The 27,398-nt window shown below is 36.0% G+C and overlaps 3 protein-coding genes across 4 annotated transcripts; 1 reads left to right on the top strand and 2 right to left on the bottom strand.

The window, feature by feature from the left end:
- Positions 1 to 2,475: 2,475 nt before the first annotated feature.
- Positions 2,476 to 8,473, bottom strand: LOC111326010 (uncharacterized). 2 transcript variants are annotated; one of them, XM_022929936.2, is made up of 9 exons: positions 8,066 to 8,473; positions 7,641 to 7,702; positions 6,535 to 6,679; positions 6,264 to 6,362; positions 5,861 to 5,956; positions 5,155 to 5,253; positions 4,760 to 4,885; positions 4,335 to 4,436; positions 2,476 to 3,619 (listed from the first exon to the last, which is right to left on the bottom strand). In XM_022929936.2, exons 2-9 carry the CDS (start codon positions 7,689 to 7,691, stop codon positions 3,324 to 3,326), a joined length of 1,014 nt encoding a protein of 337 aa, XP_022785671.2. In that variant the 5' UTR covers positions 7,692 to 7,702; positions 8,066 to 8,473; the 3' UTR covers positions 2,476 to 3,323. The 2 variants fall into 2 exon arrangements, with proteins under 2 accessions (XP_022785671.2, XP_022785672.2); XM_022929937.2 differs by lacking the exon at positions 6,264 to 6,362.
- A 137-nt stretch (positions 8,474 to 8,610) lies between these two features.
- On the bottom strand, positions 8,611 to 18,000 carry LOC111326009 (tetratricopeptide repeat protein 5-like). The gene is made up of 11 exons (XM_022929935.2): positions 17,821 to 18,000; positions 16,818 to 16,950; positions 16,139 to 16,350; positions 15,079 to 15,136; positions 14,575 to 14,664; positions 14,021 to 14,112; positions 13,557 to 13,610; positions 12,648 to 12,794; positions 12,088 to 12,302; positions 9,973 to 10,117; positions 8,611 to 9,516 (listed from the first exon to the last, which is right to left on the bottom strand). Exons 1-11 carry the CDS (start codon positions 17,884 to 17,886, stop codon positions 9,397 to 9,399), a joined length of 1,332 nt encoding a protein of 443 aa, XP_022785670.2. The 5' UTR covers positions 17,887 to 18,000; the 3' UTR covers positions 8,611 to 9,396.
- A 222-nt stretch (positions 18,001 to 18,222) lies between these two features.
- On the top strand, positions 18,223 to 27,210 carry LOC111326012 (ADP-ribosylation factor-like protein 1). Its single transcript, XM_022929939.2, has 10 exons — positions 18,223 to 18,350; positions 18,428 to 18,530; positions 18,639 to 18,673; positions 18,889 to 18,939; positions 19,510 to 19,524; positions 19,673 to 19,688; positions 21,898 to 22,009; positions 22,890 to 22,937; positions 23,199 to 23,329; positions 26,005 to 27,210. Exons 1-10 carry the CDS (start codon positions 18,347 to 18,349, stop codon positions 26,033 to 26,035), a joined length of 546 nt encoding a protein of 181 aa, XP_022785674.1. The 5' UTR covers positions 18,223 to 18,346; the 3' UTR covers positions 26,036 to 27,210.
- The last annotated feature ends 188 nt before the right edge of the window (positions 27,211 to 27,398 follow it).

The following is a 27,398-nucleotide window of genomic DNA, read 5'->3' as shown; positions in this document are numbered from 1 at the left end:
AAATGAATACCAAAGATCAGCTTTTGAGAAAAGCGAGAAAGACAAATCGTGAAATTGACTGGTCTTCGTACAAGCGCCAACGAAACAAAGTTAACGGTATGGTAAAAAATTGCAAAAGCAGGTATCACCGTGAACTCTTAGAGGAGACTGTGGGTTCACCTAACAAATTTTGGTCAGCTATTAAAAAACTATACCCTACAAAGTCTACAAAGGAACCAGGAGCAGCTTTTCTCGTTAATGGAGCAGTAGAAACCGACAAAGAGGTTATTGCAAATTCGTTCTGCAAATTCTTCACTGATGTTGCGGGATCTCTAAAAAGAAAGATCTTCCCTCTTTGTAATTTTGTCTGGAAAAGGCCCCTTACAACAGACACTCAGCAGCCGCTAGTGAACTTTGAGTTTAGATCAGTCTCGGATAAGGTTGTCTTTAATGCATTAAAGAGCCTTAAGAGAAATAAGTCCTCTGGCCTTGACAACTTTCCTTCTGGAATGTTAAAGGACTCTGCTGATATAATAGCCAAGCCTCTCACGCATATAATTAACCTGTCTCTCGCAACAGGGTCTATACCTACTGACTGGAAAGCGGCTAAAATTGTACCACTTTTTAAATCTGGTTCAATGGCCGAAATCGACAATTATAGGCCTATTTCAATACTTCCTTCAATGTCAAAGATCCTGGAGAAAGTGGTATTTAAGCAGCTGATGGCTCATTTTGAACAGAATGGTCTACTTTCTCATTTTCAGTACGGCTTCCGTCGCATGCGCTCTACTGAACTGGCCGTTACTCATCTAACCGATGTTATCAGAAGAGAAGGTGAGAATGGTAACCTGACAGGCTGTGTTTTCATCGATCTATCAAAGGCGTTTGACACCATCAGTCACTCTGGCCTCCTGAGCAAGCTTTCAACTTACGGAGTTCGTGGAACAGAACTCGCATGGTTCACTGATTACCTTTTCTGCAGATCACAAGTTGTCCAATATAAAGGCGTGCTATCAGAACCTCAACCTATTCTCACAGGTGTTCCTCAGGGAAGTATCCTGGGTCCTATCTTATTCATTATCTTTTTCAACGATGTACATAAACCGCTTCAACACTCGAAGATTATCACTTATGCCGACGATTCAGTCATCTCTACCTCTTCTAAAGATATTGATACTATACAGAGAAGCCTTAGCGAGGATATGAATAACCTGTGCGAGTGGTTTAAAGACAACGAACTGATCATTAACCTAAAAAAGGACAAGACGGAGTCTATGTTATTTGGAACAGCTAAAAGAATCAACCTTCAAGACAAGGAACTTAAACTTTCTGTTAATGGGACACTCATCAATAACACCTCTACCTATAAGTACTTAGGTGTTCACCTTGACTCATCACTAAACCTTGCATCACATTTTGACCGAATCTATAAAAAAGCTGCAACCAGAATTAATCTCTTGCGATCAATTCGTCCTTTGATCGACCAAAAGTGTGCAGAATCGATCTATCACACCATGATCGCACCTATTTTTACCTATTGCGGAACACTTGGTCTTAGCTTTCCGGATTACCGAAAGGAAATGATAAAGAAGATCGAACGACGAGGCTTTAAAGTTATTGGCAATAGTTCTTTTAATCCCCCATCCGTAAACAATTTGATCAAGCGTAAAAGCTGTTTGTTTGTTTTCGACTGTCTCCTGAATAATGTTTGCACACCCTTTAAGAACTACTTCGAAAGACTGGTTCATCCTAAGGCCACTAGGAATAACGGTATATCAGTGAAATTACCCAAAGTACGTTTAGAATTTGGTAAAAAGAGCTTCTATTACCAAGGAGCAAAGTCTTTCAACAACCTGCCTGCTGAACTAAGGTCGTTAGATTCGAGACTGAAATTTAAGAACAAATTGCGAGATTATTTTAGTTAAAAATTCGATCTAAACGTGGTTATAGGTATCCTTTTTCAGAGCATTTTATTTTATTGTATGCTTTTCTAGACCTTAAGATCAATGATTATATCTTGTTAAGTTTTATTTTATTTATTTATTTATTATTTTGACAGGACCCCAAGGACAACAGTGTTACACACTGATGGGTTTTCAATCCTGTATAAAAATTCGTTATTATTATTATTATTATTATTATTATTATTATTATTATTATTATTATTATTATTATTATCAGTAGTTCGGTTTGTTCTGTCTTCTGAACTATGGTTTCACTGTTGAATAATGGGCCGATATGGTAAGAATAAAGGGGATAAATTTCAAAAGAAACTGGTGCTGCGTGTGTGTGCATGGCTACGGTCACAAAGAGGTCTCCCATAGAGGGAGTATGTTGTGGCACAGATGGAGGGCTAACGCTTGATACGTCAGCTTTAGAAACTCCTTACGGTGGCCAATACACAAATTATGCCAGTTCATTAAAACCAAATTATCTTGGAATACCCTCTAACGAGTCAACGGTAACCTGATATCTACAATCAAATTTGCAAAACACTTTGAACGATTTTATTTTTTATTTACACGTTTGAGATGTTTTATTACTATAACTGGATCAAACGATCAAAGGGCGTTTTGAATGCCTTAGATTTTGTTCCTTTGCGAGTAATAGTGAAGACACTGAAAATGTAAATGTCAATATTCCTCAAAGGATTAAAATACTTCAGAGAACACGTTTTCCATTGGCGATTGTAATTAGGTCTCTGTCACACAGTTCTTTTGCTGTTCGAATATTTCGAACAGCTTGAAAGTTCATAATTTTCGATTCTGTCTGCTTATTTGTTCCATATGAACATGAGAAACCATAGCCTTAATCAATAATCATAAAGTCAATCGAAATTGTCTTAATCCGCTGACCCCTAAGAGTGACCAGCAACTACTTTCTCCTTACAATATCACTTCTGAATCACACTTTAAGGTCAGGAGAATAAAAGAAATGATCACTAACTAAGGAGGCTTCGTTAGTCAAATTCTCCTTGTCCGCATCTTAGAAAATGTATAGCAAACATTGGGGAGAATATAACCATACGGAGTTGGGGTGTGAACTGTCAATGTAATATTTACAAATGCACACAAAATGCCAAGTTTGGGGGGGGGGGGTTACAAGTTAGTTCAGCTGTTATGATTAGAGATATCTGCCTGTCCTATAAGAATCTAGAGGTATTCTTTACTTAACGTTGCTTTTTATCAACTGGCAATGGTATTCCGAAAACCATCCGAAAACAGAGGCTCTGAAAATAGCAGACATAATTCATCACTCCTTGCACTTATCTGCAAAATCGGATTACTAAGCAAACTTCGTTTCACGTACGATTGATTACAATGTTCAACTTAATGGCATCTAGCTCAGTTAGGATACTTCTTTCCATTGAGATTTCGAACAAACTTGTAAGTCAGTCTCTGACCAGGCACCTTTTTGAGGATGTTTTTGCTGTAGTAGTATCTGAGAGCACGACTAAGTTTCTCGTATGTCATATTTTTTCTGTTCTTCTGTTTTCCCCAGAGGCGGGCCAAGCCATTGTGGTCAAGAAGACGAAACACTCCTTTGGTTTGATTTTTCCATGCAATATACTTATTCTGTTTTTCCAGCAAAATCTGATGAAGGAACTCCCACAGGTATTGGCAGTGAATGTGCGGAAGATCTACAAGAAACATGATCAAGGACATAAGTTCAGAGGTGTTTCAAGGCAAAAATCATTTTATTTCATACACACTTAGATTTACACTGTGGTTTGCTTCCAATATTTGACTTTGTTGGTCGGTAAGAAAAAGTACGTAAAGTAAAAACGTCCTACCGTGGAATTAGTGCTTGGACGATTTTTATTCACATGTTAATAACTATATTTGCGATGCATCAAAAAACTCGCTTGCTGTGCTCACTCATTTATTTTGGTTTTTTCTTTTTCCTTTTTTTAAGGCATTGTAACTTGTGAATAAAAATTGTTTGTGCAAACTTTTCATGAAATAATCTCTTTTCCCCACCCACATGGATTACCTCTAAAGAATTACATGCCAACAAAAGATCGAATACTTTGACCTCAAAAATTTGATGGTAGGCACATTTTGTTCAATTAAAATAATGCATTCATTCATACCAAAACAACATCACGTTTCATAATATTATAAAAAATTGGAATAGGTCATAATCAGGAGCAAATTCTTACAAAAAGTTGGCAAGAAATATCAACTGAATAATTTGTTTAATTCTAAAGAAAGTCACAGTTTTAGTCAGATGGATACTGAAACTACAGCCATAATTGTTGATCGACAAATATCACTGAGTTGCTGAACTACAAACTATTAAGAATTCTTTTTGTTGACAACATGCCACTGATTTAATCACATTTGAATTCTCACCATCTTCGTTTTCATCATCTTTATCATCGCCTTCTTCCTTAACATCCTCAACATCTTTCTCCTCTGTTACTCTCTTCATCTTGTCCTTTGCTTTTGTGTCCTCTGATAGAATTAATCCAAAGGAAAGAAACTTTATTTTCACTTCACAAAAATGGAGTAAAATTTGGGTGATTAACAAAATTAGTTATAGAAAGAGAACAAAAAAATATAGGGAGTGTTCTTCTATGACCCTAACTCCTAGCACTGAAAACAGACTCTGGATTGCGAGTTTTAATGCATGCTGGGATTGTGATCTTACATGATATCATCCCTCAACTATCACTGTGGCAGTACCTAGTGCACCACAACAACAAACAGCTTTCAACCTTTAAACTAGAGAGTGTACAAATATGGTAAAAGAACACTTCTTGAAAAATAAGACTTACTGTTTACTGGCTTTATTGCACTTGACTGCTCATTCTGACTGTCATTTGGCTTTGATTCATCAGTGGATTTCTTGTCTTCACAAGTCTTTCCTTCCTCTTTTTTCCCATCCTTGTCTTCTGCTCCATCTATCAAGAGTGAATGTTGAAATTAAAACCAAACACTTTTCATTTTACTGTAAAGAATGGCCAGCATGTTACTCCTTCTTAAAGCTAATATGACTGAATTATTCATTGAGATCATGAAAACAAAAGAAATCATCACCAACCTAAGAAGTTTTTGATTAATACACAATTCTCCTTTTCAGTGCCAAAGGAGAGGTATAGAGAAGAGTAAGGAGAACATGGATACTGATGCTAGTGTGTAAAGGGTTTACCAAATTATATATAATTATTACCATGAGGTTCATCCATCTCAGCCTCAATTCCCGAATCAAATCCAAAGTCAATATCAGCTGAATCACAGAGCAATGGTGAGTCAGGACTCAGCGGCAGATCTGTTATAAGAAATCATGCATTTTTAACAAATGGTAAACACCACAGCGTACACTATTGAGTTATGGATGCACGTGGGAGGTTGCTAAGCACGAAAGAAGCGTAAGAGTCGCTCGAGGCAATAGCCGAGAGCGACTCTAGCTTCTTGAGTGCTTAGCAAACCTCTCAAGTGCATTCATAACTCAATAGTGTACGCTGTGGTGTTTACCATTTGTTTTATAACATAGCATTGATACATTGTAGCTAAAGAGTTCCCTTTTATTTAACAGATCTTACTCGACCAGAAAAAACAAGCGCGCGCGTAAAAATAGTCTTTGCATTTGCTCACGTCAGCAGTGTACACCCATGGGCAAATGGGGGATGCTAAATTGACCAATCAGAGCACGCGCTTTACTTTGGTTATGTTATAAAAACATTAGCAACCTGAAAGTTTGACCTGTTTGAGTGATAATCCTATCACTCAATCTGGAAATTTCCATTTCCCAATAGGCTTCACACTTCTTTTCCCCATACCAGTGACAAAATTCAACCATTTGTTTCAATTCATTCAAAGATTGAATTTCTTCCCTAAATAGTGACCATTATCTAAGAAAACACTGTAGTATTAACCTTGGAAAAAGTTGATTTCATCCTCTGATAGGTCAGATCCACCATATCCATATTCTGAACAAGCATCAAGGTCTGTAAATTTCAGATCTGCAACAGCTATAATTATCACAAACTGATTAATTACTAATGCAATGCATAGGTAAAATCAACATACTTTTAGACAGTCATATCATACCAAACAGTTTTGGGTATATCATTCAATAATTTTGGAAAGCAATTATGTATAATTTGATTAGGATTCAGTAAACTGATTATTCAGTCACAGACACAATTCTATTCCATTGAGCATCAGGGACTGAAACATCCAGAGAAACCATGAATTGCTTACAAAATTTTAGAAACAAATCTGACGGGAAGGGTCAGAATTTGAATGCAGAAAAAAACAGGGATAAACATGGTTTACCTCCATCATTCATACAATCATCAGAGGTCTCAACATCCACAACTGCATCAAATTGCGTGTCTTCAAATGGTCCAGGACACAAGTCTACATGTTGGGGCGCTGTCACCAAAGACAGAAATTAAGAAAAATCTATGTTACTTCTTAGAAAATTTTTTTTCTCTTGGAAAGGGCAAAAATATCATGAGACCCATACTCTAATCATAAGGCCTTCATTATTTCTCTTTGACACAAAACATGCTATAAAATTGTGCTGTGAGTAACTCATACACACCTTCAATAGGGAAGCCACTTGAATGCAACAGATCTTGAATGGCTTCAATTGTGATTGTAGAAGCTATAATTGGTCCTCCGGTTGTTGATGGGTGACCATATGATGACAGCCACTTTTTTAACATTGACACAGCAAGTTCCCCATTCTGTATATATCAAATTGGAAAGTGACATTTTATAAATAGCATAACTCTGATTTATTGTTACGACCTTTAACATATTTACCTCTGAGTACTAACCTTCTAAAAACACTAATTCTTTTAAACTTGTCTGAGTCTGTCCCAGAAACTTGCAATTTCCCGTTGGGTGTCAATTTCCATTTGCGCCATTGCATATCAAGGTCAAAGTACCGTACCACAATATTCCTGTATCTTTTGAAAGCATTCTTGTCATTTGTCTGACAATGTAGTCATATGATTGCTCTTAACTGTGAGCAACCCTATCCTTTTTGTGATACTAATCCCTTTTATTAGCTATAGACATGACAATCTACATTTTTTCCCCCATGAGAAAACTATTACTAAAAGAAGCCAAGTCATTAGCATACTTGATCTGCAAGCCCTGTCACAGATCCAAAAATGATTTTGCAGCTTAACGTAAATCATTCTTTCCAAGAATTTGTGATCAAAGTATGAGTTTTTGTACTAAAAACACTACAATTACCTTAAAAACGGAGAGAAAACTGATATATTTATCAATTTTACGTTGATCAAGCCTTTCATCTTGAAACTAAGCCCAATTTGTTTGCTTCAGGCTGCTGCACAAAAGCTAACCTATAGGCGGTCACACTTTTGATGTGCTCGTAGCTCGCGTGGAATTAGAAATAACGCAATATTATGGAGAGCTGATTTCTTGGAAGTGAGACCACAAGTATTAACAAATGATTTATCCACCAGCCAGATTGAAAAGTGTAATCTTGATTTAGCCTTCAAAATAAACTCCATAATTCGAAGAATACAAAGCACCTTTCAGTAAGTAAACAAACTGTCGGGTCGCTGAGTTGATGGCGTGGTCACCCACGTAATGCAAAGCACATGAAATTCACATTTCGAAAGCAATATACGCGTTCGATTTAAAAGCTCGCTAGTTTCACTTTAGAGAACGTACCGCTTGTCTGTTGGGATGAAAAGCTACACTTGACGCAATGTCTAAAGACATTTTCGCAAAACCTGCAAGAAGAAGTACAAGAACACATTTCAAGCGCCATTGATTTTCGATTAATGTCGTCTAGCGCAGAGTGGGTTCAGATATGAGCAAACTAGCGACAAATTTTAAGTTGCAAATTAAAATGTGCGAGGCAGAAGTTGAAATCAGGTAACGTCAGCACTTTAAACCTCTTCAAGAAGACAGGTGGTAACCAAATTGAAGGTTTTTGAACTTCGTCGAATTTTGGCTGAAACTTAATATTTTCCTCTTGGTGCTGAAAAAATCTAGGCAAGGGATACGTAGTTACAGTGATCGAGAAAAAAAAATAGTGACTTGTCGAGTAAACGTAACATTTCGTTTTTCGGTTTAAGAGAGGAACAAATTACCTTTCTTTGCCGTAAAAATGGTTACTGAATGCTTCACTCCTCTGTTCTGGTGTGTTCTTAAGCGCCCAGCGAGTTTTCATTCTGGGAATAATAGGCTTACAAATATATTAAAAACAACTCCAAAAAGTCTGACCCCAATTGTTTTTTTCGGTGAAAACCCCCGATTTCTAAGAACCCGCGCTTGATTCAGCGTTTCTGATTGGTTGAAAATCGACCCGAACTACGTCACCGTTTCCCGGATGATAAAGTTGAAGCCCGCCCTCGCTACAAGCCAATCAGGCTTCACATATATCATTTCCGGGAATCCCCTACAGAGGGACTTTCCCGCGATCTTTCCCTCCCTAGTTAGTTTCACTTTTGGTACCGTCATTTGTTATTTTCGGAATCTATTACAAACAAGTAAATTCTCAGAAAATTCGGAAGACATTTTTATGGATCAAAAATAAACTAAATCTTCTGTAAGACAAGAATCAAGAAGGAGGGGAAGGATGACATCGACGAAAAATCCCGTATATTCTTTTAGAAAACATGGTAAAATCCGAAAGTTTAAAATAATCACCATGGTAGCATTTTAATCGTCGCAGATCGGTTGCAGATGTTACAGGAGAGCTTCATGAATAAAATTAAGAATACGAAAACTATTTACAAATCATGTTGTCTACTCCCCACCATCGCTTTCCACGATGAAAACTAAAACAAAACATAGTGTCCGCGTATTTCGAGGCGCCAACCGTTACATACTCTTTCACAAATCGAGGTTAATTGAATAGATCAGTTTCGATTTCTTGCGAATTCTGCAGCGTTTTCAAGAAAATAATAAACAGTCACATGCCCTTTCCTTTTAAGAATATTTGTAAAAAATACCCCAGTTACACACTAATATGGGTCCTCCATTGTCAGGTGGGATTTTGGTAATTTTCTTCCTCCGAATCCTTACTATTCCGAAGCTCGACAGTCTTAATTCACCTTATAAACCACTGTGAATTTCTTTAAAAGAAAGATTGAGGTATTCATCAAGTAATGGTGTGTGAGGAGAAATCTGATGTTTTCCCCTCATAACCAGTGAAAACACACATTCCATCTGTTTGAATAAAATTGATAAAAGAAATTCCTCGGATAAAATGTTCATATAGTGGTACAAATGTACATGTGATGGCTAGAGGCGGTAATTATGCTGAAAAAAGTGGCTGCTGTCTTCGGCAGATTATTCATACCCCTAACTCAATAAATTATAAATTATAAATGAAAGCTGTTCAAATTGTGTTGTTGTATCTAACCAGTCCACCTCTGGAAATATTTTTCCTCCTCACGAAAGATATTCTGCGGATCAATCACTCGCTTTTTGTAGAAACCAGTAGAGTTGATGGAGCTAGCCTGTCAGAGCCAAGTTTCTTCTTGTTTACCACCAAAACTACCGGGTTGTCCACACGAATTGAAGTAAACTTGAATATCTAAATGAAACCGATGCGATTCGATAAGTCAATCAGCAAATTAAATCAAAGAAATCATCTCAGTTTAAATATAAGAAGTTATGAAGGTCATTTTGAGAAATAACTGAAAGGTGTTGCTTCATCAAAGAAAAAGTTACTTATCTAAGTCATTCTTTTGCAATGAGAGACTGAGATAGTCACATATTTTATTATTATTTATATTCTCATGAGAGAAGGGGGTAGGAAAATTTGGGAGTGCCCCTGGGCAAGCTATCAAGAACAAGTTGGGATCCAAATTCTTTGAAATTCTGAATTATCCAGATTTACACTTGAGTTAGGGATGTCCGTACTACATTACAGATTGTTTTCTGCAGTGTTTGTTTTACTTGGCAGTGACAGATGTGCCCATCAAAATGTTGCTACAAGCACCTACATATTTTCTACCAAAAAAGTTACAAAACATCAAGTTACACTTACTGTGCTAGTTTCAGAGAAATCAGTTTCCTGACAGAAAGGTTCAGGGATAGCAACAGAGTCACCAACTGCAAACCCAGCTCCTGCTGCCATGTTGTAAACAGTAACTGGTAAACAACAATCTTCACAGTCCACCATGGCAAAGATACTACAACAAACAGAGTCTGATCATTACCTAATGTCACTAATAGAAGCAATTTAATATGTAACCACTGCTCAAGTAACATTCCTTAAATGTGCTCCAGGGCTATGAATGGTAAACCAATCAAACTAACCTATGGAAAACAATTCTAACAAGTAATTTTGGCATAATTTCTCTGACCATACACTGTATTAAGCCATCAGTTGTCAGAGTCCAGAATTTGTTTCCCCTTAATTGCAGTAATTTTTGCCTCTATTAAGTGGTCACCTCTATGAAGTGATTGCAGTCACCCTTTATTAAGTCTCAATGGAGTGTTTGTACTGTTTTCTACCTGTATTGAAGCATCACTGAGAAAATAGTCTTTCATCCAATAATTTTCTAATCCATGTTTTTCTCCCAAAATCAAAGTAAATAGTATTTTGGATCCTATATTAACCCATTAACGTCCAGTGCGCCCGTATGGGCCCATGGGGACCCACACCCTTTCTACGCCCTGTGACGTCATCAATTTTAACCCTGGAGCACGAATTCGAGCATCTACTTGAACGGGTTGAAAATATCTTGCAGACGATACCAGAATGAGCGCAATTGAGTGGAGGAGATTGGAGAAATAGCCAAAAAACCGTGTCACTTTGACTGGAAAATCTGCACGAAGATCGTGTTTCACTACCCACCTACCTTTCCCAGCATGTACTTTGAAAATAATGAGTAGTTTCTGAAAAATCTCTACACCAAAATGAAGCCTACTCAATTTCCAGCAAGTGAGGAGAAACTTTAGGCAAGGAGAGGGGAAAAAAAGGGCAGGAGAAAGAGAGAAAAGTAGAAGTCGTAAGTGGGGCATGACTTTTCAACCCAAAAACTATGTCGAAATTTTGCTCTCTGCGCGTGCCCAAGATTTTCAGGCCGCCATTTTGCATTTGGATCGAAAGGCCGTCGAGTGCACGAGCTGTCAAGTGGTTTTTGGTAAGTTAGAGCTTTTAAAACCCCAACAGTGACCCGAAATCTGCTGGACTAGCTTCAAAACACAGTTTTCCACAAAAGCTGCAGCCATTAATGGGTTAAGCTGTCAACTTGTACTGAGCAGTCACCCTGCTATCCCTATGGTTGACCACATAGCGATACAGGTTTGACTATATGATACAAAAAAGGAAATGTTGTGAGAAGTTTCTTGAATATTGCAACTACTCCAGAAATGACTGTCTGAAAGTTATGAAAGAATACAGGTGCTAAACTTAAAGTAGTGGAAGTCATTGTAGAAGGAATGTCTGTGTTATATTCAATTTTATATTAGGTAAACAAAGCATTTACATATAATCAGAAACATTTCTGAAATAATAAAAAACTTGTGCTAAGATTAGTTATAATAAATTGTAAACATTTCATTCAATGATTTACTACCTTGAAATGATTAACATGCAACTTCTCCCTACAACATTAACTTACAATAATCATAATTTATTACATGACTCGGGCAGTCTGAGGGCCAATAACTAAAATCAACCAATCAAAATGCTCTATTGCCAGTCAATATTCTCTCAGTATTGGACTGGGCACTGTCCCAAATGGTCCCGAATGATACCGCACTTGTGTCCCTTTGAACTTCAGTTAAATCTCTTATTAACCAAGCTTGCTCGGGACCGTACTGGAAGAATATCGGCCCTTGGTCTTTTTTGTATGGACCGAGCACAGCGAGGTCCATACTGTCAAGACCTCAGGCTGATATTCTCCCAGTACGGCCCTCGCATTTGGTTAATAAGATATATATATATATCCATTACACAGGCGATGAGAAAATGGAAAACACATCAGTAAGAGATGTTGTCTTGATACAGGACCAATCTTTTTTATCAACTAATTTACCAGAGAAAATAAGTGTAAGTCAATTAAGCCAAAAATTACAAATCACATCTTAAAAGTTAAATAAAACTCTTGATTTTCTTTTTTTTTTTTTTTTTTTTGCCACCTAAAACACTTACTATGGTACTGGATCATCCATTGGAACAGAGCCGACAACTTTTCCCACAATCACTGTATTATAATTTGAGCCAGAAACCAGTTTGGAGACTGGAATATGATTAAGCTGGACTGTTTGGCCTGATGGACTGGTGTAACTGCCACCTCCATATGGGCCCAAATCTGATGGACCCAAGGACTGAACCATGGAATGGAGCCTCTTGCCTTTCAATTTACCCTGAAATAATTAAAGAGAAGATGTAGGGATTGTTGTTAACTCTCAACCCCCTGAAGTGATAAACATGTAAATTCACTCTATAATAGCCAATCATTATCTAGCAAACAGGTAATGACAATACTTGTCTAACACCAAAATCTCATCAAAAATTTTCAAGGAAATGTGTGCTAGTTTGAGGGAAGAATGAACAATTAGCTATCTTGGGAGTTAGAGGGTTAAATATGAGATCATGACAAGTTAGGATGCAGAAGAAAAAGCATGGCGAGGTAATGAGAACACTTCTATATTCAGGCAGAATTATTAAACTGAGGCACAAAACGAATCATTTAACATTGTAGTCCTTACCTTTCCCTCTACAAGGTCCATTGTTTTTGTTAAGATGTTCATCAGCTTAAGTTTCTCATCACCAGGTTCAATCCAACCTGGGTCTAAAATGCCAGCCCTCTTGAAGCCATCTATGGCTAATTTATATTCCTCCTGGTACTTGTGTGCCTACAAGGAAAGCTGAATGATAACAAAGCTGTTCCATATCATTGGTTATAAATGGGTAAGAGGTCACTGCTGTTGCCACAGCAGTTCTGAGCTACAAGTTTAGATTCCTTTGTATTGCTGAAATGGAAGAAATGAAATCCCTAGAATTTACCATTTTGTAACCTCTGGAGTTAAAGAACATATTAACCAAAAAGGCTGTAAGCAACGAAGGTGTAGGAAAAAAGGATCAAATATCACTTATTATTATCCAACAGTACTGTACTTCGCAGAGTACAGATAATGCACGAGATGAGTACAAATATCACTCAATATTTTTACTCCAGAAATATCCGTAAAATTTGCCTGCACTGAAATAACAATTTGGCGAGTTGGATAATAGATCTCTTATTAGACGTTTTGTTGTGTAGTATCGCTGAATATTTTTAAGAGTTGTGCTGTATTTTAATGAGCCCGTAGGGTAAGTCAAAATACAAACAACGAGTAAAAATGCTCAGTGATACTACACAACAAAACCTCCAAATAAGATACATATATTTGCAAGAATGTAAGTATAATAGTCATCCCATAAGAATAAAGGAAATTATCACAATTTAAGATGCCCCTGTTGTTAAACAAATTCTTCTCATCTGCACCATAGTAATGCAAAGAGAACAGTATGGAGAATATGAATGCTATCACTTGGGTGAAAAGTGTGAAGTTAGCAATCTTTGAAAAATCTACTTGACTGTATACTAATTACTCAGATACCAATGTTTGTCTCACCATTGCTCTATTAAAGTGTAGATCTGGGTTGTTCTGAGCCACAGGATCTTTATACTGTCAATAAAATTACATGATTACAGTCAAAATGAAAGAGAATGCAAAAACAAGAAAAAAAAAAGAGAATAATAAAGTTTCAATTAGTCAGTGAGAGTAAATTAATCAGAACATGCTAAAAGACAATGGTGGGGTCTGGGTCCCATGTAAAAAAGGGTATGGATGATGACTATGTCCATAGGCTAGAAAGTTTTCACAGTGCCAGTTTAACAACCCAAACACAGAAAGAAATGTCTACAATGAGGTCTGTTTTTCTTAGTTCATTTTGATTCAGCAAAAGACATATTTGACCTAATTCTCCTGTGAGAGATGAGTGCTCACAAGTCAGGTTTTCATTTGATGACCAACTTATAGTAACCAATACTGTGAACTGTTCTATTTAAAGCTTCTGACTAACATGGTTTACCTACCGCTTGTGAATATGCAGTCATACACTGCTTGATCAGCTGAGGAGATTGTGATCCACAAAAGAAGAGGGAGAGATAGGCATTGCCAAGTACGTCTATATAATAAAATGAACATTGGCATGTCAGTTAAAATACCATGACAGAGGTCTGCCAAAAAAATAAAGGGAAAAAAAAACAGCTAAGAGCCTATTGACAATTATCTACTCTAATTTCAATTAGTAATATTTTGTCATGTTTCGCTGGCAATTTGGTAGCATCCAATAACTCTCCTGCATTGAAAAAGTTTTTTCTTCAAAATGTCTCTCTCACAAAACAACAAAGAAATTCCCACACAATGCAGCAAGGCCATAAGGTTACTTTATTGTTTTGAGAACTGCTGATAAAAAAAAAAAATAATAAATAAAAAAAAAAAAAAAAAAAAACTTGAGCAAATTATGTGATCCACCAGGCTGATTATTATCAAAGATAATGACTAATGGTAATAATAATTGTAAACAAGCTAATATTTGTCATTTATTTAATACATATTATAATTATTTAATATTCAGTCAACTCACACCATGAAATTCCATCTTTAACATCACACTGCACTGCTTCTTTTGCTTTTTCTACACTCATTTTGATATTTTCTACTTTTTCACCTTGATCTGAAAAATATTGAAAAATTTCAGAAAAATCGATTAAATCCAAGAAAGGTTCACAGTTCTCCACATTTAAAGGACTTAGAAACTATTTCAGCTCTGGTTATTATTTAAAACTAAATCAGAAGTGAAAGAGCTATTAATGGCATTAAAAAACAAAATTATCAGATCATGTGTTTATCGCGCTTAGACTTTCACGGAAACCTTACAGGTACCTAAGGATACAAAATATTTGAAAGATGCAGCCCAACTGAGTCATCAATTTTATAAACTAAAGGTATTTAAATTTACAGTTAGCTGTCCCACTAATAATCTAACTTCAATAAAATAATGTAACTTCCTCATTGACAAATGTATTTAACTCAAGTTGGATTTTCTCATGTTTATCGTGACAACATTTTTTTTTTTTTTTTATTTCACCTTTCCCAATCTGTCGTAACACCATTGACAAGTTCCTCAAAGACTCCTTGCTCTTTCCCTATGGAAGAAAATTGGCATGAGTCTTAAATCCCGGAACACTAGTATAACATTCTGCTACGATGCTATTTAACAGTCTACCTCAAGACATACAAAATTGTACAGAACCCAAAGTATTCAACAGTAAATGCAGAAAACATTTTATGACACTGGCAACAAGTAGTTCCTGATTTTGCCTTTTTTTTTTAATCTCATATGTTTTTTTTTTTCTTTTTTTTTTTAATCTCATATATCTTGAATTAGTACAGAAGAACCACCAGGTGGAGTACTAATAAACCATTATTATCGTAGAGAAATCAACTCAATGCTACATTCTAATCAGGTAGCACAGGGCAAAAACTGTAACCTGTGAGCCATGGAGTAAAAAATAAAATAATGTACATTGACTAATCCTAAAAAGCTTTTCCATTGTGTCTACGGTCCTCCTTCTAATAGGAACTAAAACTGCCACCTTGAAAGTCCGGGCAATATTCAGCGTGCCCTAGAGCACTGCCCTCTGCATCTTTCGCAGTACGTCTGTGCTTCTGCCTCCCACCTGCTAGCATATCATGACATCCAGCTCCCATGACCACCCCCTGAGGGCATCCATTATGATGTTATATTGCCTCACCTCGTAGCCTGGGAACTGCTGCCTTAGTTCCCAGCGAAGGGGTCCATACAGCAGTCTTCTCTTCATCCTTTCTTGTCCGATTGTTAACCCATGGGCAGCTTACTTCCAGCGTCACAACTCTCTTACATATATGATTTACAATCCATGCATCCACCATAATAATAATATTATTATTATTATTATTATTAATCTGAGTTACTGACTCATATTACCCTGTACTTGGGAGTAAGTATAGTACAGGTTCCTGACAGCATGGCAAGTTCCTTACAGTGATTACCCTATGTGAGCGCTATGTAATGCAAGACACTACAGTTACAATCCCTTATCTTTTTCAATCCACGAAAACCATCATTCAAAACAGACTGTAAAACGGGCATGTGTCTTTCAACTCACATGATTTAATGCTCCGACAAAACAGTTTCTGGCTGCCTCGACTTGTCCACTCTTCCAGTAACACTCTCCCAGACAATTCCAAGCTTCAACTAGTTTAGGATCCAGCTTGACTGCTTTTGATAGAGAATCTTGAGCCAAAGGATCATAATCAGGCATCACATTCAAGGCTTTCCCTCGCAAAAATAGACATTTAGCTGTTTCTTCACATTGAGCTACAACAGAGAGTAAAAAATTGTAGTAAATCTCATTTTATATTTTCAAATTCAGGAAAAAAAGTTATAGAAGGGATGTTAATACAAGTCAGTATCTGACAGAAACCCACCACCTGTCAGACCATTTTGCACCAGCAAAACCATTATAAATTATTATCAAATACAGAAAATAATAATATTCCAAAGAATGCTGGAAATCACTTCTCAGGGAGTTTCAAATTTTTTTTTTTTTTTTCTGAGAGAGCACGCCTCTGGATGTCCTGGGACTGCATGTTGGAAAGCAACATGCCATGCTTGTTACACAAGCATAATTCAATTCAGCAGCCTAATCAGTACAGATCATGTACCTTTAACATTTTCTAACTACAAACTTGGTTATAACATTAGGTTTCAACTATTATACCAATTTCATTACCATTTGTATTGGAAAATGACTTCAAATCAAATACTACAAGGTTTATCCCTACCCTGTACATAGTCCAGAATGTTCAGAGTCTCTTTTAACTTTAGTTCAGTTTCTTTCTTCTTTAGAGGAGCCTTCTCGATAGAATTGTGTTCAAAGTAGTGGTCTCTGAACTCATAGAGCTGTTGAACTGCAGCCTGGTCAAATCAAAATAGAAAAGAAACTGTTTGTCTGAATATGGTAGTCAGCAGCAATGAGAAAAATCAATGTTAACAACAGGATCACATCACATCATATACATTTTCAATACCTTTTTTTCAAAAGGATTCACACTGTATTTCAATGTGAAACTTAGCTAGCCTGTTAGGAATTGACATTAATCTAATTTCTTGCCTAATGCTGGGACCAACCGATGCCAAAATCTGGAGTTCTACATCAAAGAAGGTCTGATATCCGAGGTACATACTAGTTAAAGAATCTCCAAAAAAATCTTTTCTATCCAGCTTCTGATATTGATGCACCAGGTAATCAAAATTTACCTCAGTAAGCTTGAGTGCGCAGCCCTTTCCCATTTTAGATAGTTTGCATACTTGCGCATTCAAGTATGTGTCTGTCCTATTAATATTTCTTCTGCATTTTCACATTTTTCCTTAAACCACAAGGTTCGGCCACCTCGCTCAACAAGCATTCCCTACTCCAAGTGAATCTACTCCACAAATATATAGATTCAGACCAAGATCAATTTATTCATTTTCTTCTTCTACCACTTGTTCAAAATTTATTTTAAAAGATTTAGTTCACATTGTTGTTATCTTGTGTCTAGCAAGCAGAACATGTACAAGAGAATATGAGCCCCTTAATTTTCGATAGAAAAGGGAGAAATCAAGGTAGTTTGTAACGTATGCTAAAGTACTGTTCGCTACCTGCCGCTCTTCTCAGAGCCACCCAACATCCGAGAGATGTTTACTGCTAACAGCGAGTGGAGATTGAACCCGCACTCTGAATTGAATAACGTAACGTTAACGTTAACAAATAAAAACTTAACAGTGCAATTTATAAGCACCAACCTCCGCCCTCTCCAGCGGCCATTCATCTGTGCTTGGCTTCTCTTCAGTGGATGGCCCTCCCTCCATTTATTTCACAGGTTTTTATTACTTATATTCCAGTCAATCTCTAAACAACATGAACCTCTATATTTCTGGGCTACATTAGTACCTACAAATTTGCCGCCGTGTAGCGCGAAAACCAGTCAGCGGATTTCTACAAAGAAGAACTCTATGTATAAAACATCACTTATGTCTACTTTATCTTTTCAAAGTTGATGCAAAAATAATCCTTTACCAATTACAGCGGTACACACACTGAGGTCTAATTACATTGGAAAATGATGAGGAATACTTTTACTCCGTCTAACCCTTCGAGAGAAATTAAATGGGAAATATTTTAATATTATTCCCCTGATTTTTTTTCCATTTCCATTACAAAATTCCCTCGATACATTTTGAGTTGGCATACATGGAAGCTTTTCTACAGAAAAGGCCACGCAATCAACCGTGAGTGTTCACTCGCAATTCCTTGCAATCAGCAAGAAATATGGGTATGGGTGAAGGTTTCTGCTCTCTTAAGACAGACATTTAAGCTGACCACTGAAAATAATTTGTTTTTTTTGCTTAGGAGGTTTCTTTTCTAGTCTGTTTTCGTCATTGTTTGGTCAGAAGGAGCTACGAATCCTTATTTTAGGCTTAGATGGAGCCGGTAAAACCACGATCTTGTACAGGTGAGTTTATTTTTATATGATCCATTACATCTAGATATCTTTTCAAGTTCAGGAAAGTTTAATGACCGTTATGTTAATTCTGTCTTTTAATACCTTTTATAATCACAGGTTACAAGTTGGAGAAGTCGTAACGACTATTCCAAGTAAGCTATGAGTACAGACGTAACAAAAAGCTCACAAAATTAACACACTGGAAGTTTTGAACTTTGATTTAGCTTAGGATCTAACTGATCTTGAGTTTAATTAGTATTTTTCAGTTTCGGTCGTTCGATCTTTTTCTTTTTGAGTGAAATGAAAGACTGTTGTGTCTGTAATAACATATCATCTACAACTAAATTTCTTGTTCTTTTCCCAACAGCAATAGGATTTAATGTTGAAACAGTCACATATAAAAACCTTAAATTTCAAGGTGAGTGGAAAAATTAATTTGTCCCAGAATAATACTTATGCCATGCTTGATGCTAAGAAGGAAGCATAGTATAGGTCTACATGTAGCTGTGAGTGTTATAATTATAATTATTTTATGGGCCTTTTTACGTAAATATGTCAAGATAATATTATGAAACAAAGGTCAGAACAATTGAGTGTCAGATGAAATCTGGGTTTGCCATGACTTTCCCCCAGTTTGATCTGAAATTGTGCAAAAAAGGTAAAAAAAGTAAGAATGGGATTGTAAATGAAAACCAATCACACTTGATCCTTTACTATGTCTGGCATATTGGTCTCGTATTTTGTTGAACTTAGTTCTGCTTATCCCACAGTTGTACTCTGATTTGGTATTTATGATGGGTTTTTAATGCCCTTTGAGTAAGGATTTAATGGACTTACGACATTGAACTTTTTACTCAGCTACCCCATAGTTAACTGATAAATGAAAATAGCTAAAGTTATACACAAGTTTACTACTTCATCTTCTGCCGGTACAGTAACTATAAAACATCTACTGATGTACCTTTTTTTAATTTTTTGCCTTAAACAGTGTGGGATCTAGGAGGTAAGAAAAAATAGTTTATGGCAAGGACACCTAATGTTCATAAAATTCTTGTATGTTTTGTCTTTTGGGATCAATTTGAGATGTATCTTGACATTAAGCTGCAAGCTTTGATTAGAACAATTAACTTTTTTAATTTTGTTGTTTCTAGGGCAAACAAGTATTAGGTATGTGAACTTCGTTAATAACTATAAAATGAGTCGCTACAATTTGTTCAAGAACTAATTTGGAAATAATTTTTCAAATGAGACATACATGTGTCATGTATCAAACAACGTAACATTACAAGTGATTATTTTTTGTACAAAACCATTGAACATGCCTGTATATTAGCTATCAAGCTAATCTAATAGTGTCTGTTTCATGAACTTGAAATCACAAGAATCTAGTAGAGAAGTTTTGAGAAGCTGAAGTTGTAAACATCATGATACATAGCATCTTCACAAAATTGTCTTAACCTATTGACGTCCAGTGCGCCCTTATGTGCCCATGTGGACCCACACCCTTTCTACACTTTGTGACGTCATCACTTTTAACCCTGGAGCACGACTTTGAGCACATACTTGAACAGGTTGAAAATATCTTACAAACGATACCAGGATGAGCGCAATTGAGTGAAGGAGATTGGAGAAATAGCCAAAAAACCATGTAACTTTGACCTGAAAATCTGCATGAAAATCTTGTTCCATTACCCACCTACCTTTCTGAGCATGTGGTTTGAAAATAATGAGTAGTTTCCCAAAAAATCTCCACACCAAAATGAAGCCTACTAAATTTCCAGCAAGTGAGGAGAAATTTCAGGCCAGGAGAGGGGAAAAAAAAGGGCAGGAGAAAGAGAGAAAGGTAAAAGTCGTAAGTGGGGCATTACTTTTCAACCCAAAAACTATCTCAAAATTTTGCTTTCTGCGCGTGCCCGAGATTTTCAGGCCACCATTTTGCATTTGGATCAAAAAGCCGTCGAGTGTACGAGCTGTCAAGGGGTTTTTGGCAAGTTTGAGCTTTTAAAACCGCAACAGTGACACGAAATCTGCTCGACTAGCTTTAAAACACAGTTTTCCACAAAAGCTGCGGCCATTAATGGGTTAATGTTTGAAACGATAGTAATCTACATGTATGTATAGTTTATGTCACATAATAATAATGATATTTAAACAGGAAGCTCACCCGTAGGTGGTCTACAGAGAGGTCCTGATGGTCCATTATGATTTTTAGTTTAAGGTGGCTGAACACAGTTTTTGATACCTGTACTGTGTTTCATTCACCTTTTTCTCTAAAACCCTTGATCCTTCGGTTGCCAAAAATGGTTGCAAGCAAGTTAACAACACAAACTTTGTTTTTTTAATAGTTTAACTGACGTATGGCAATATGAATAATTAGTATATAATTTCAGAGCTGAGCAAAGAGTTTCCAGCAATCTGATTGGTCGAGCGGTTCCTTATATGACGCTATATAAACCGCTCCCCGCAGTTTATATAAATTGTTAAAATAAAATGTTAATAAATGTTACTAGAATGCTATGATTTTAGAAATTTCTGTTGTTCAGCTCTAAAATTATACTAAAACAATTAGTCACCTCAGGTTCGGTGAATATTGTCAAATAATCCCCTCAACTTCGTCTCTGGGATTATTCGATGATACTCACATCGACTTTGGCGAATAGTTGTTAAATATTAATTGGCTTTTTAAATCGGTTTTGTTTATTTGTAGAAAATCTAGTCATTAGATTTTCTTTATAATTTGCATGCAGTGAGCTTGTAACGATACTCACAAGGCGACCCCATTTTGCTAATAATTCAACAGATAGATCTTTAATTATATCTTGTTGAAGGTTCAATGAAATATCTAGAATTTCCCTTGTTAAAGTTCAAATTTTTTTAAATACTCCAGTTACTTATTTCCTAAAGTATATCTGTACCAAATTTCATGAAATTCTAATGAGTGGTTAAAATTCAAGAATTAGGTTATTTCTGAGAAAGCAATTTTCCACTCAATTGCAATTTTTTTTACTTACTACGCATGCGCTGCATTTAACTGGGTTCTATCGGTAACAACAAAAAAGCAGAGAATAAATAACTAGGTTCTTTGCACTGCTAGCTTTCTAACATATCTTTGTAATAAAAGATTAAAGCCATCAATACACTGCATCAATTACAGAGAAATATAGCACAGATAATGTGGGAATGGGTACGTGTTGAGTAAATAAAATTACCTGTCTCTTGACAGCATGTTTGGTTTTTTACAATCCTTGTGCATGCGCTGAATTGCATCAGCAAAAGTGTGTGCAAAAACTGTGTTCAGCCACTGTTCGCTTCTTTTTGTAAAAAAAGCTTAAAAGTTCAAAGGATTTGTGATGTTTTTTGTTGTTGTGTTTTACAGGCCATACTGGAGATGTTACTACTCTAACACAGATGCTATTATATATGTGGTAGACAGTATGGATAGAGAAAGAATAGGCATTTCAAAGCAGGAGTTGATTGCCATGTTAGAGGTAAATTGTATAACTGATGTATTGAAAAAGGGGTTATTAAGTAATTGTTACAAGCTTGAAAAACAGAGGTATTTTTCTTGTTTCATGAGCAAACCCCCAGGTTTACAAAAGTTTCCTGCTCTATATATCTACACTTTGCCAAGCTTTGCAATACGCAGGATGTGTGGCTTCACTTGGCATGGAGTTCACTAATGATTAAGACATCTTCAGATCACAAAATCATTAAATTTGAGCATTGCATCCCAATGGATGACTCAGATTTTTCTCTGTCCCACAGTTGTGACAAATGTGTTCCTTATTTGACAACTGAACCGAAAAAAAACCTCCATCTCTCTAACCCTAATTAAATTAAATATACAACAAATTTGTGTTTATAAAAAAATATTTTTAACTGATTGGGTTAGCCAGGAAGCAGTTAAAGCCAGGTGCAGCCTTGCTGTTCTGCAAAGCTGCTCTGCAAAGCAAATCTGCACCTCTTTTGTTGGACTTCAAAACAAACAACAAGCCTGCAGATCACTGGTTCTCTACATTTTCTTAGTTATTGATATAAAAAACGTGAATGTAAGGAAAAAGTTTACTAACATGTTGTACCAGTAGTTGGTATTTTCAAACATTCCCTTAAACTATGGTAGATTGGCAAAAGCTCAATGAAAAAAAAAAAAAAAAAAAAAAAAAAGAAGAACAGTAGCTCAAAGCCTCAATCAAATTGTCCATTTTATCAAGGAAAAGGAGATTACTTCATTTATGTTTTATCCAAAATTTTGATGTGTGTTTTGAAAGCAGCAAACTATTTAATTTCTATAAAAAAAAAAAAAAAGAAGAGTTCAAATATTCTTGAAGACAAAATAGTGTTGAGAAATAATTTATTGTTTCATTATAGGAAGATGAACTCAAAAAAGCCATCCTAGTGGTTTTTGCCAACAAACAGGTAAGTAATATATTCTTGTGACTTATTCATTTAGAAATTCAAACAGAGTGATATTCACTAAAGTGTCCATTGAAAACTCAAGACATTTTGGAAAAGGATAGGAATTGAGATTAGCGTTTAAAGGGAAACATTCTACAACTCTTGGATCTGAATAATCTGTTACTTCAACAACTTTCCCACAAAACCACTTCAAAAGTGAAATGTGGAATATGGTATAAGTAAGTTTAGCCATTCCTGAATTTTTGATTGTGACATATTCAGGATATCGAAGGAGCCATGACAGCTTCAGAGGTCTCAAATGCTCTGGGTCTTTCTGCATTGAAGAGTCGCACATGGTCCATATTTAAAACCTCTGCAACTAAAGGAGAAGGACTTGACGAGGCTATGGAATGGTGAGTTACTTTAGGTGACTTGAGAGCTGAAGAATTTTATTAATCTTAAAACTGAGGTTCAAAGCTAGTCGTTTGGGTGTAGATTGAAAGGTAGCTTGTTTGTGCCATGGGCATGTTGAAAAGAAAACTCAAAGGAAACTGTGAATAAGTCGTGGATACATTGCGTTTGAATGAGTTTTGAAGATGATTAAATTCCAATGGGTAACTCCCCGATACAGTTGAAACTACTTGGTATTACTTTGAACTGCTGGGGTGATGTTGGGTGAATGGGCAGAATTCACATTTTAGCTATCGGTCTGCAAACTGGGTGTGAAATGCAGACTAGGTACAAAATGCAGACTGCAGATTGGGTACACAATGCAGACTGGAAATTTTGAAATCCGTTTTTTTGTCTGATACATGATAACATACGTATGTCATCTTACAACTTACCAAGTGTCATGCAATTGCCTTTTAGCAATCACTTTCATGATCATTTGCACTATTTCGGAATATTCCTTGCCCATTTCCTTGCATATTTTGTTTTTAACAAAGTGGCCACTGAATTTGGTTTTTAAAAAGGCAGCCACAATCATTCTCAAATAGAATTTCAAGCCTTCATATTAGTCTTCTCATTTCGCGCACCAGATGTCAGTATTGAAAAAAAAAAGACGGCTTTTATATGCAGTACGAACTCTTCACCTCTTAAACTGATATGTGTATATTTTCACTTTGTTGGCAAAAATGTGGACATAGACCAAAACTGTTCCTTCAACTTGATAAAATTTGTAAAGTTAAGGGGTGTTCACACAACAATTTTCAAAAATTAATGTTTGCATAGTCACTGAACAGATGAGAGGTAAAACCATCAGAAAAGTAAACAATTGGCTGGTCACGAAAACAACACTTCACTTTCCCCTTCAAAAATTCGTCAGTTACTCATTTTAGCGATATATAACGATATAAATACTGATGGCTCGCAGTGAGCAAAATGAAGGCTTGAAATTGTATTTAAGAACAATTGTGGCCCGGGTGCTTTTTTAGTATGTGTAATCATAGTCTACTAACTATGGTGTAATCAAAGGCGACAAGTGAAATTAGGAAATAATTTCATGCACATTTTGTCAAAATTCTGATAATCTCCTGAGCCTTTAGGCAAGGGAAATTATCAGAATTTTGACAAAATGCATGCCAAGTGAAATTATTTCCTAATTTCACGAGAAAACCATTTGATTACCTTTAATATCGTGGGTGACAAATTACTTTCACAACCGTAATTGTTTTTACTGGTTTATTCTATTGAAAACCGAGAACATGAAGAAGAATATAGTTTCCGTTTAAAGCATATACATTATTGTTAAAGTTCGTAATTTTCTGAGTTTCTTCACAAAAAATACCTTTCGAATTCTTCGTGCCTGTCAATGATTTTTGGCCACTTTTAATTTCGTAACTTCTTCAAGGGTCACTGTCTTAAATTTCGATGCCATCTTGGCTCTAATTTGAGATACAAGAAGTGTTACCATGGCAATTTTGTAATTTCACATGTTAAATTAAAAATTAACACTGAAATTTGGCACCAAAATTAAGAAGTAATTTGTCACCAATGATATTAAAAACAAAATATACTCAGGAACAGCGAGGAATATTTCACAATAACGCTTGCAAATTATGGCAAAAGACGATCGCAGAAAAGCAATTGCATTAAGCGTCTTTGGCTCGGAGTGAGAAGATTGAAGGCTTGAAATTGTATTTAAGAACGATTGTGGCCTGGACGCTTTGTTAAAAACAAAATATACCCGGGAACGGCAAGGAATATTCAACAATAATGTAAATGATGGTGAAAGATGATCACGTAAAAGCAATTGCATTAAGCGTCTTCCCTCAAAGTTACACCTTTAGTCTTCTAAAGAGCTTTGACTCGGTTACACATGTGCTAACTGTGACGAGTATTTTAATTAAAATCAAAACTCCTTCGAAGAAAGGTCGAGTTAAATTTTAATGTTGCTGCATTACTTCGGAAATGTGACAGAGACGTTCCGTCTGCCAGCGACATATCGATTTGTTTACATCTGAGTGACTGATACATTTGCATATTCTGCCCCATTCTAATAGTCGTTTGTACACTTCGCATACCCACGACTAAAAATAGAGGAGAATAGCAAAGGGGGGTCCTGATACTTTTTTATGCCCAAATTAAGGAAAAATTCACATTTTGCATGCATGTGTCACAAGTTGAGAAATGAAAACTTCAAATTTCAGTTTACCTTGCCTTTCTGTGAAATTCACACATCACTTCTTGATTTTGGGCTTAATCATGCATTCCGTATAAATTTCCATCAATTTTAGAAGACTCTTGTCTCTAGAGTAAACTAATTATATTTATTTTGTGAAAATCTACTTCCTTCATTCAGTCAGCTAAGTGTTAACACTTTACACCGTAACATCAGTGTGCATATTCTCCATGCTGCTCTCTATACATTTCCTGATGTACTGACAAGGAGAATTTGCTGAACAATCAAGAGCTTCTGTAGTTGGTGATGATTGCCATTATTCTGATGACCTTAATGTTTGATTGAGGGCTGACACTGTAATGAGAAATCAGATGTTCATCACCCTCAGGGTTGAGGGGTTTATTGTCTAAATGCAAATTATCCATGGCTATGAATTAAAAAGTTGGAATTACTGTCCTCTTTCAGGTTAGTGGACAGTCTAAAATCAAGACAGTGATGAACAAAGCTGTTGGATATAATTTAAAAGTAGTACACCTCATAAAATGAAGTTAGTTGGTAGAGCTTGGGAATTGAGAAAGATCTGCCTTTACCAACAAGTTGTCTTCTATCAAACTTGTTTACTGTGTGTAATAGCTATTTTGTACCACAAATCTATATGCTTAAGAATAGAGTAAATGTATGCTCAAAATCGGAAAAGAGGTCTTCTTTTTTTTTTAGATTCTATCCCCAATAGCTGTCATATTTAAGTAAATTTTTGAGCTATGAATATTGTCATGTTATTGCAACATTAGACTACAAGCAGTCTCTCCTTTTCGGTAAAGTCCATTGCGCAATTAAAAAAAATACAAATGAAAATATAGCTGTTGTCAGTGTGCTGCGGGAAGCTTTCAGAGTGACGCCATTGCATCACATGAGTGAGGAGGGACTTCTGATAGTCTATTGCAACATGTACCAGTACATCTTGAGGTATAAACATTCTCTGATGCATTATAAAACTAACTTTATTCACACACCAGTTAATTCTGATTTATTAAGAAAAAGTATTTATTTAGTACTCAGTTCACCTGGTAGCCACAGTTATACTCCTCACTGAGCCGCCTGTTAACCCCTTATGCCCTAATATCAGTATGCATATTCTCCATAGTGTTCTCTAAACATTTCTTAAGATGTTGATAAGCAGAATTTGTTTAATAATCAAGAGCTTTTTTAGTTAGTGATGATTTCCTTTATTCTTGTGACGTTGATGTGTGTTGCAGGGCTGTTACTGTGTGGAGAAATTAGCTTCTAGTCACTCCCAGGGGTCAAAGGGTTCAGATGTAATTTTTTTTAGCCATTTTGCTGTTTTCTTTTTTTCTCATTTTGTATGTAACCTTGGAATATTAATATTTTCTTTAACAGTGGATAGAAGAAACAACAATTACTGACATTTCAACGAAAAGGAAATATGTTACGTTCATTTTTGCTTTAGTTTGTTGTTTTGTATGTAACCTCAGGTTTTGAGGACTAAAATTACTAAGCTGGTTGGAAGTTTTTGCCTTTGTTTTTCTTGCTTTTTTTTTTTGTTACTGTTTTCTGAAATATGTAGTAACAACAGCAGTGTTCACCTTCCTTTGTTAAATACTGCAATTAGCGTAATATCCTATTCATGCGAAATAAACTGGTGAAAACATTTTTTGTGGAAGTTGTTTTTGTTCAGTAGGTTGTTGTCTGGTCACTCACTGATGCTTGCGACACGTATTGATGGTATTGATACTGCAGGCAACTTGCTTATCTTTATCTCTTCCATGGCTGGCGGCTATCAGGCAAATACAATTTTTTGGAAGTAGTCTTTGGTTACCTGATCAATGTGTTATGAAAGC

Source organism: Stylophora pistillata, chromosome 10 (assembly GCF_964205215.1).
Source record: "Stylophora pistillata chromosome 10, jaStyPist1.2, whole genome shotgun sequence".
Classification (NCBI taxonomy): domain Eukaryota; kingdom Metazoa; phylum Cnidaria; class Anthozoa; order Scleractinia; family Pocilloporidae; genus Stylophora; species Stylophora pistillata.
Note: the sequence above shows the minus strand (reverse complement) of the source record. Positions and strands in the feature narration are given on the sequence as shown.

What these genes read in the sequence shown, in the direction of transcription:
- LOC111326009 (XM_022929935.2), bottom strand. Translation starts at nt 17,886, where the DNA reads ATGGAGGGAGGGCCATCCACTGAAGAGAAGCCAAGCACAGATGAATGG. An exon ending in GGCCGCTGGAGAGGGCGGAG is followed by an intron (nt 16,951 to 17,820) that starts GTTGGTGCTTAT and finishes TGATTTGACCAG; the next exon opens with GCTGCAGTTCAACAGCTCTA. An exon ending in GTTACGACAGATTGGGAAAG is followed by an intron (nt 14,665 to 15,078) that starts GTGAAATAAAAA and finishes AATATTTTTCAG; the next exon opens with ATCAAGGTGAAAAAGTAGAA.
- LOC111326010 (XM_022929936.2), bottom strand. Translation starts at nt 7,691, where the DNA reads ATGTCTTTAGACATTGCGTCAAGTGTAGCTTTTCATCCCAACAGACAA. An exon ending in TTCATCCCAACAGACAAGCG is followed by an intron (nt 6,680 to 7,640) that starts GTACGTTCTCTA and finishes TGATATATACAG; the next exon opens with AATGGGGAACTTGCTGTGTC. An exon ending in TGAGATGGATGAACCTCATG is followed by an intron (nt 4,886 to 5,154) that starts GTAATAATTATA and finishes CACTCTTGATAG; the next exon opens with ATGGAGCAGAAGACAAGGAT.
- LOC111326012 (XM_022929939.2), top strand. An exon ending in TGGTTTTTGCCAACAAACAG is followed by an intron (nt 22,938 to 23,198) that starts GTAAGTAATATA and finishes TGACATATTCAG; the next exon opens with GATATCGAAGGAGCCATGAC. An exon ending in CTTGACGAGGCTATGGAATG is followed by an intron (nt 23,330 to 26,004) that starts GTGAGTTACTTT and finishes GTCCTCTTTCAG; the next exon opens with GTTAGTGGACAGTCTAAAAT.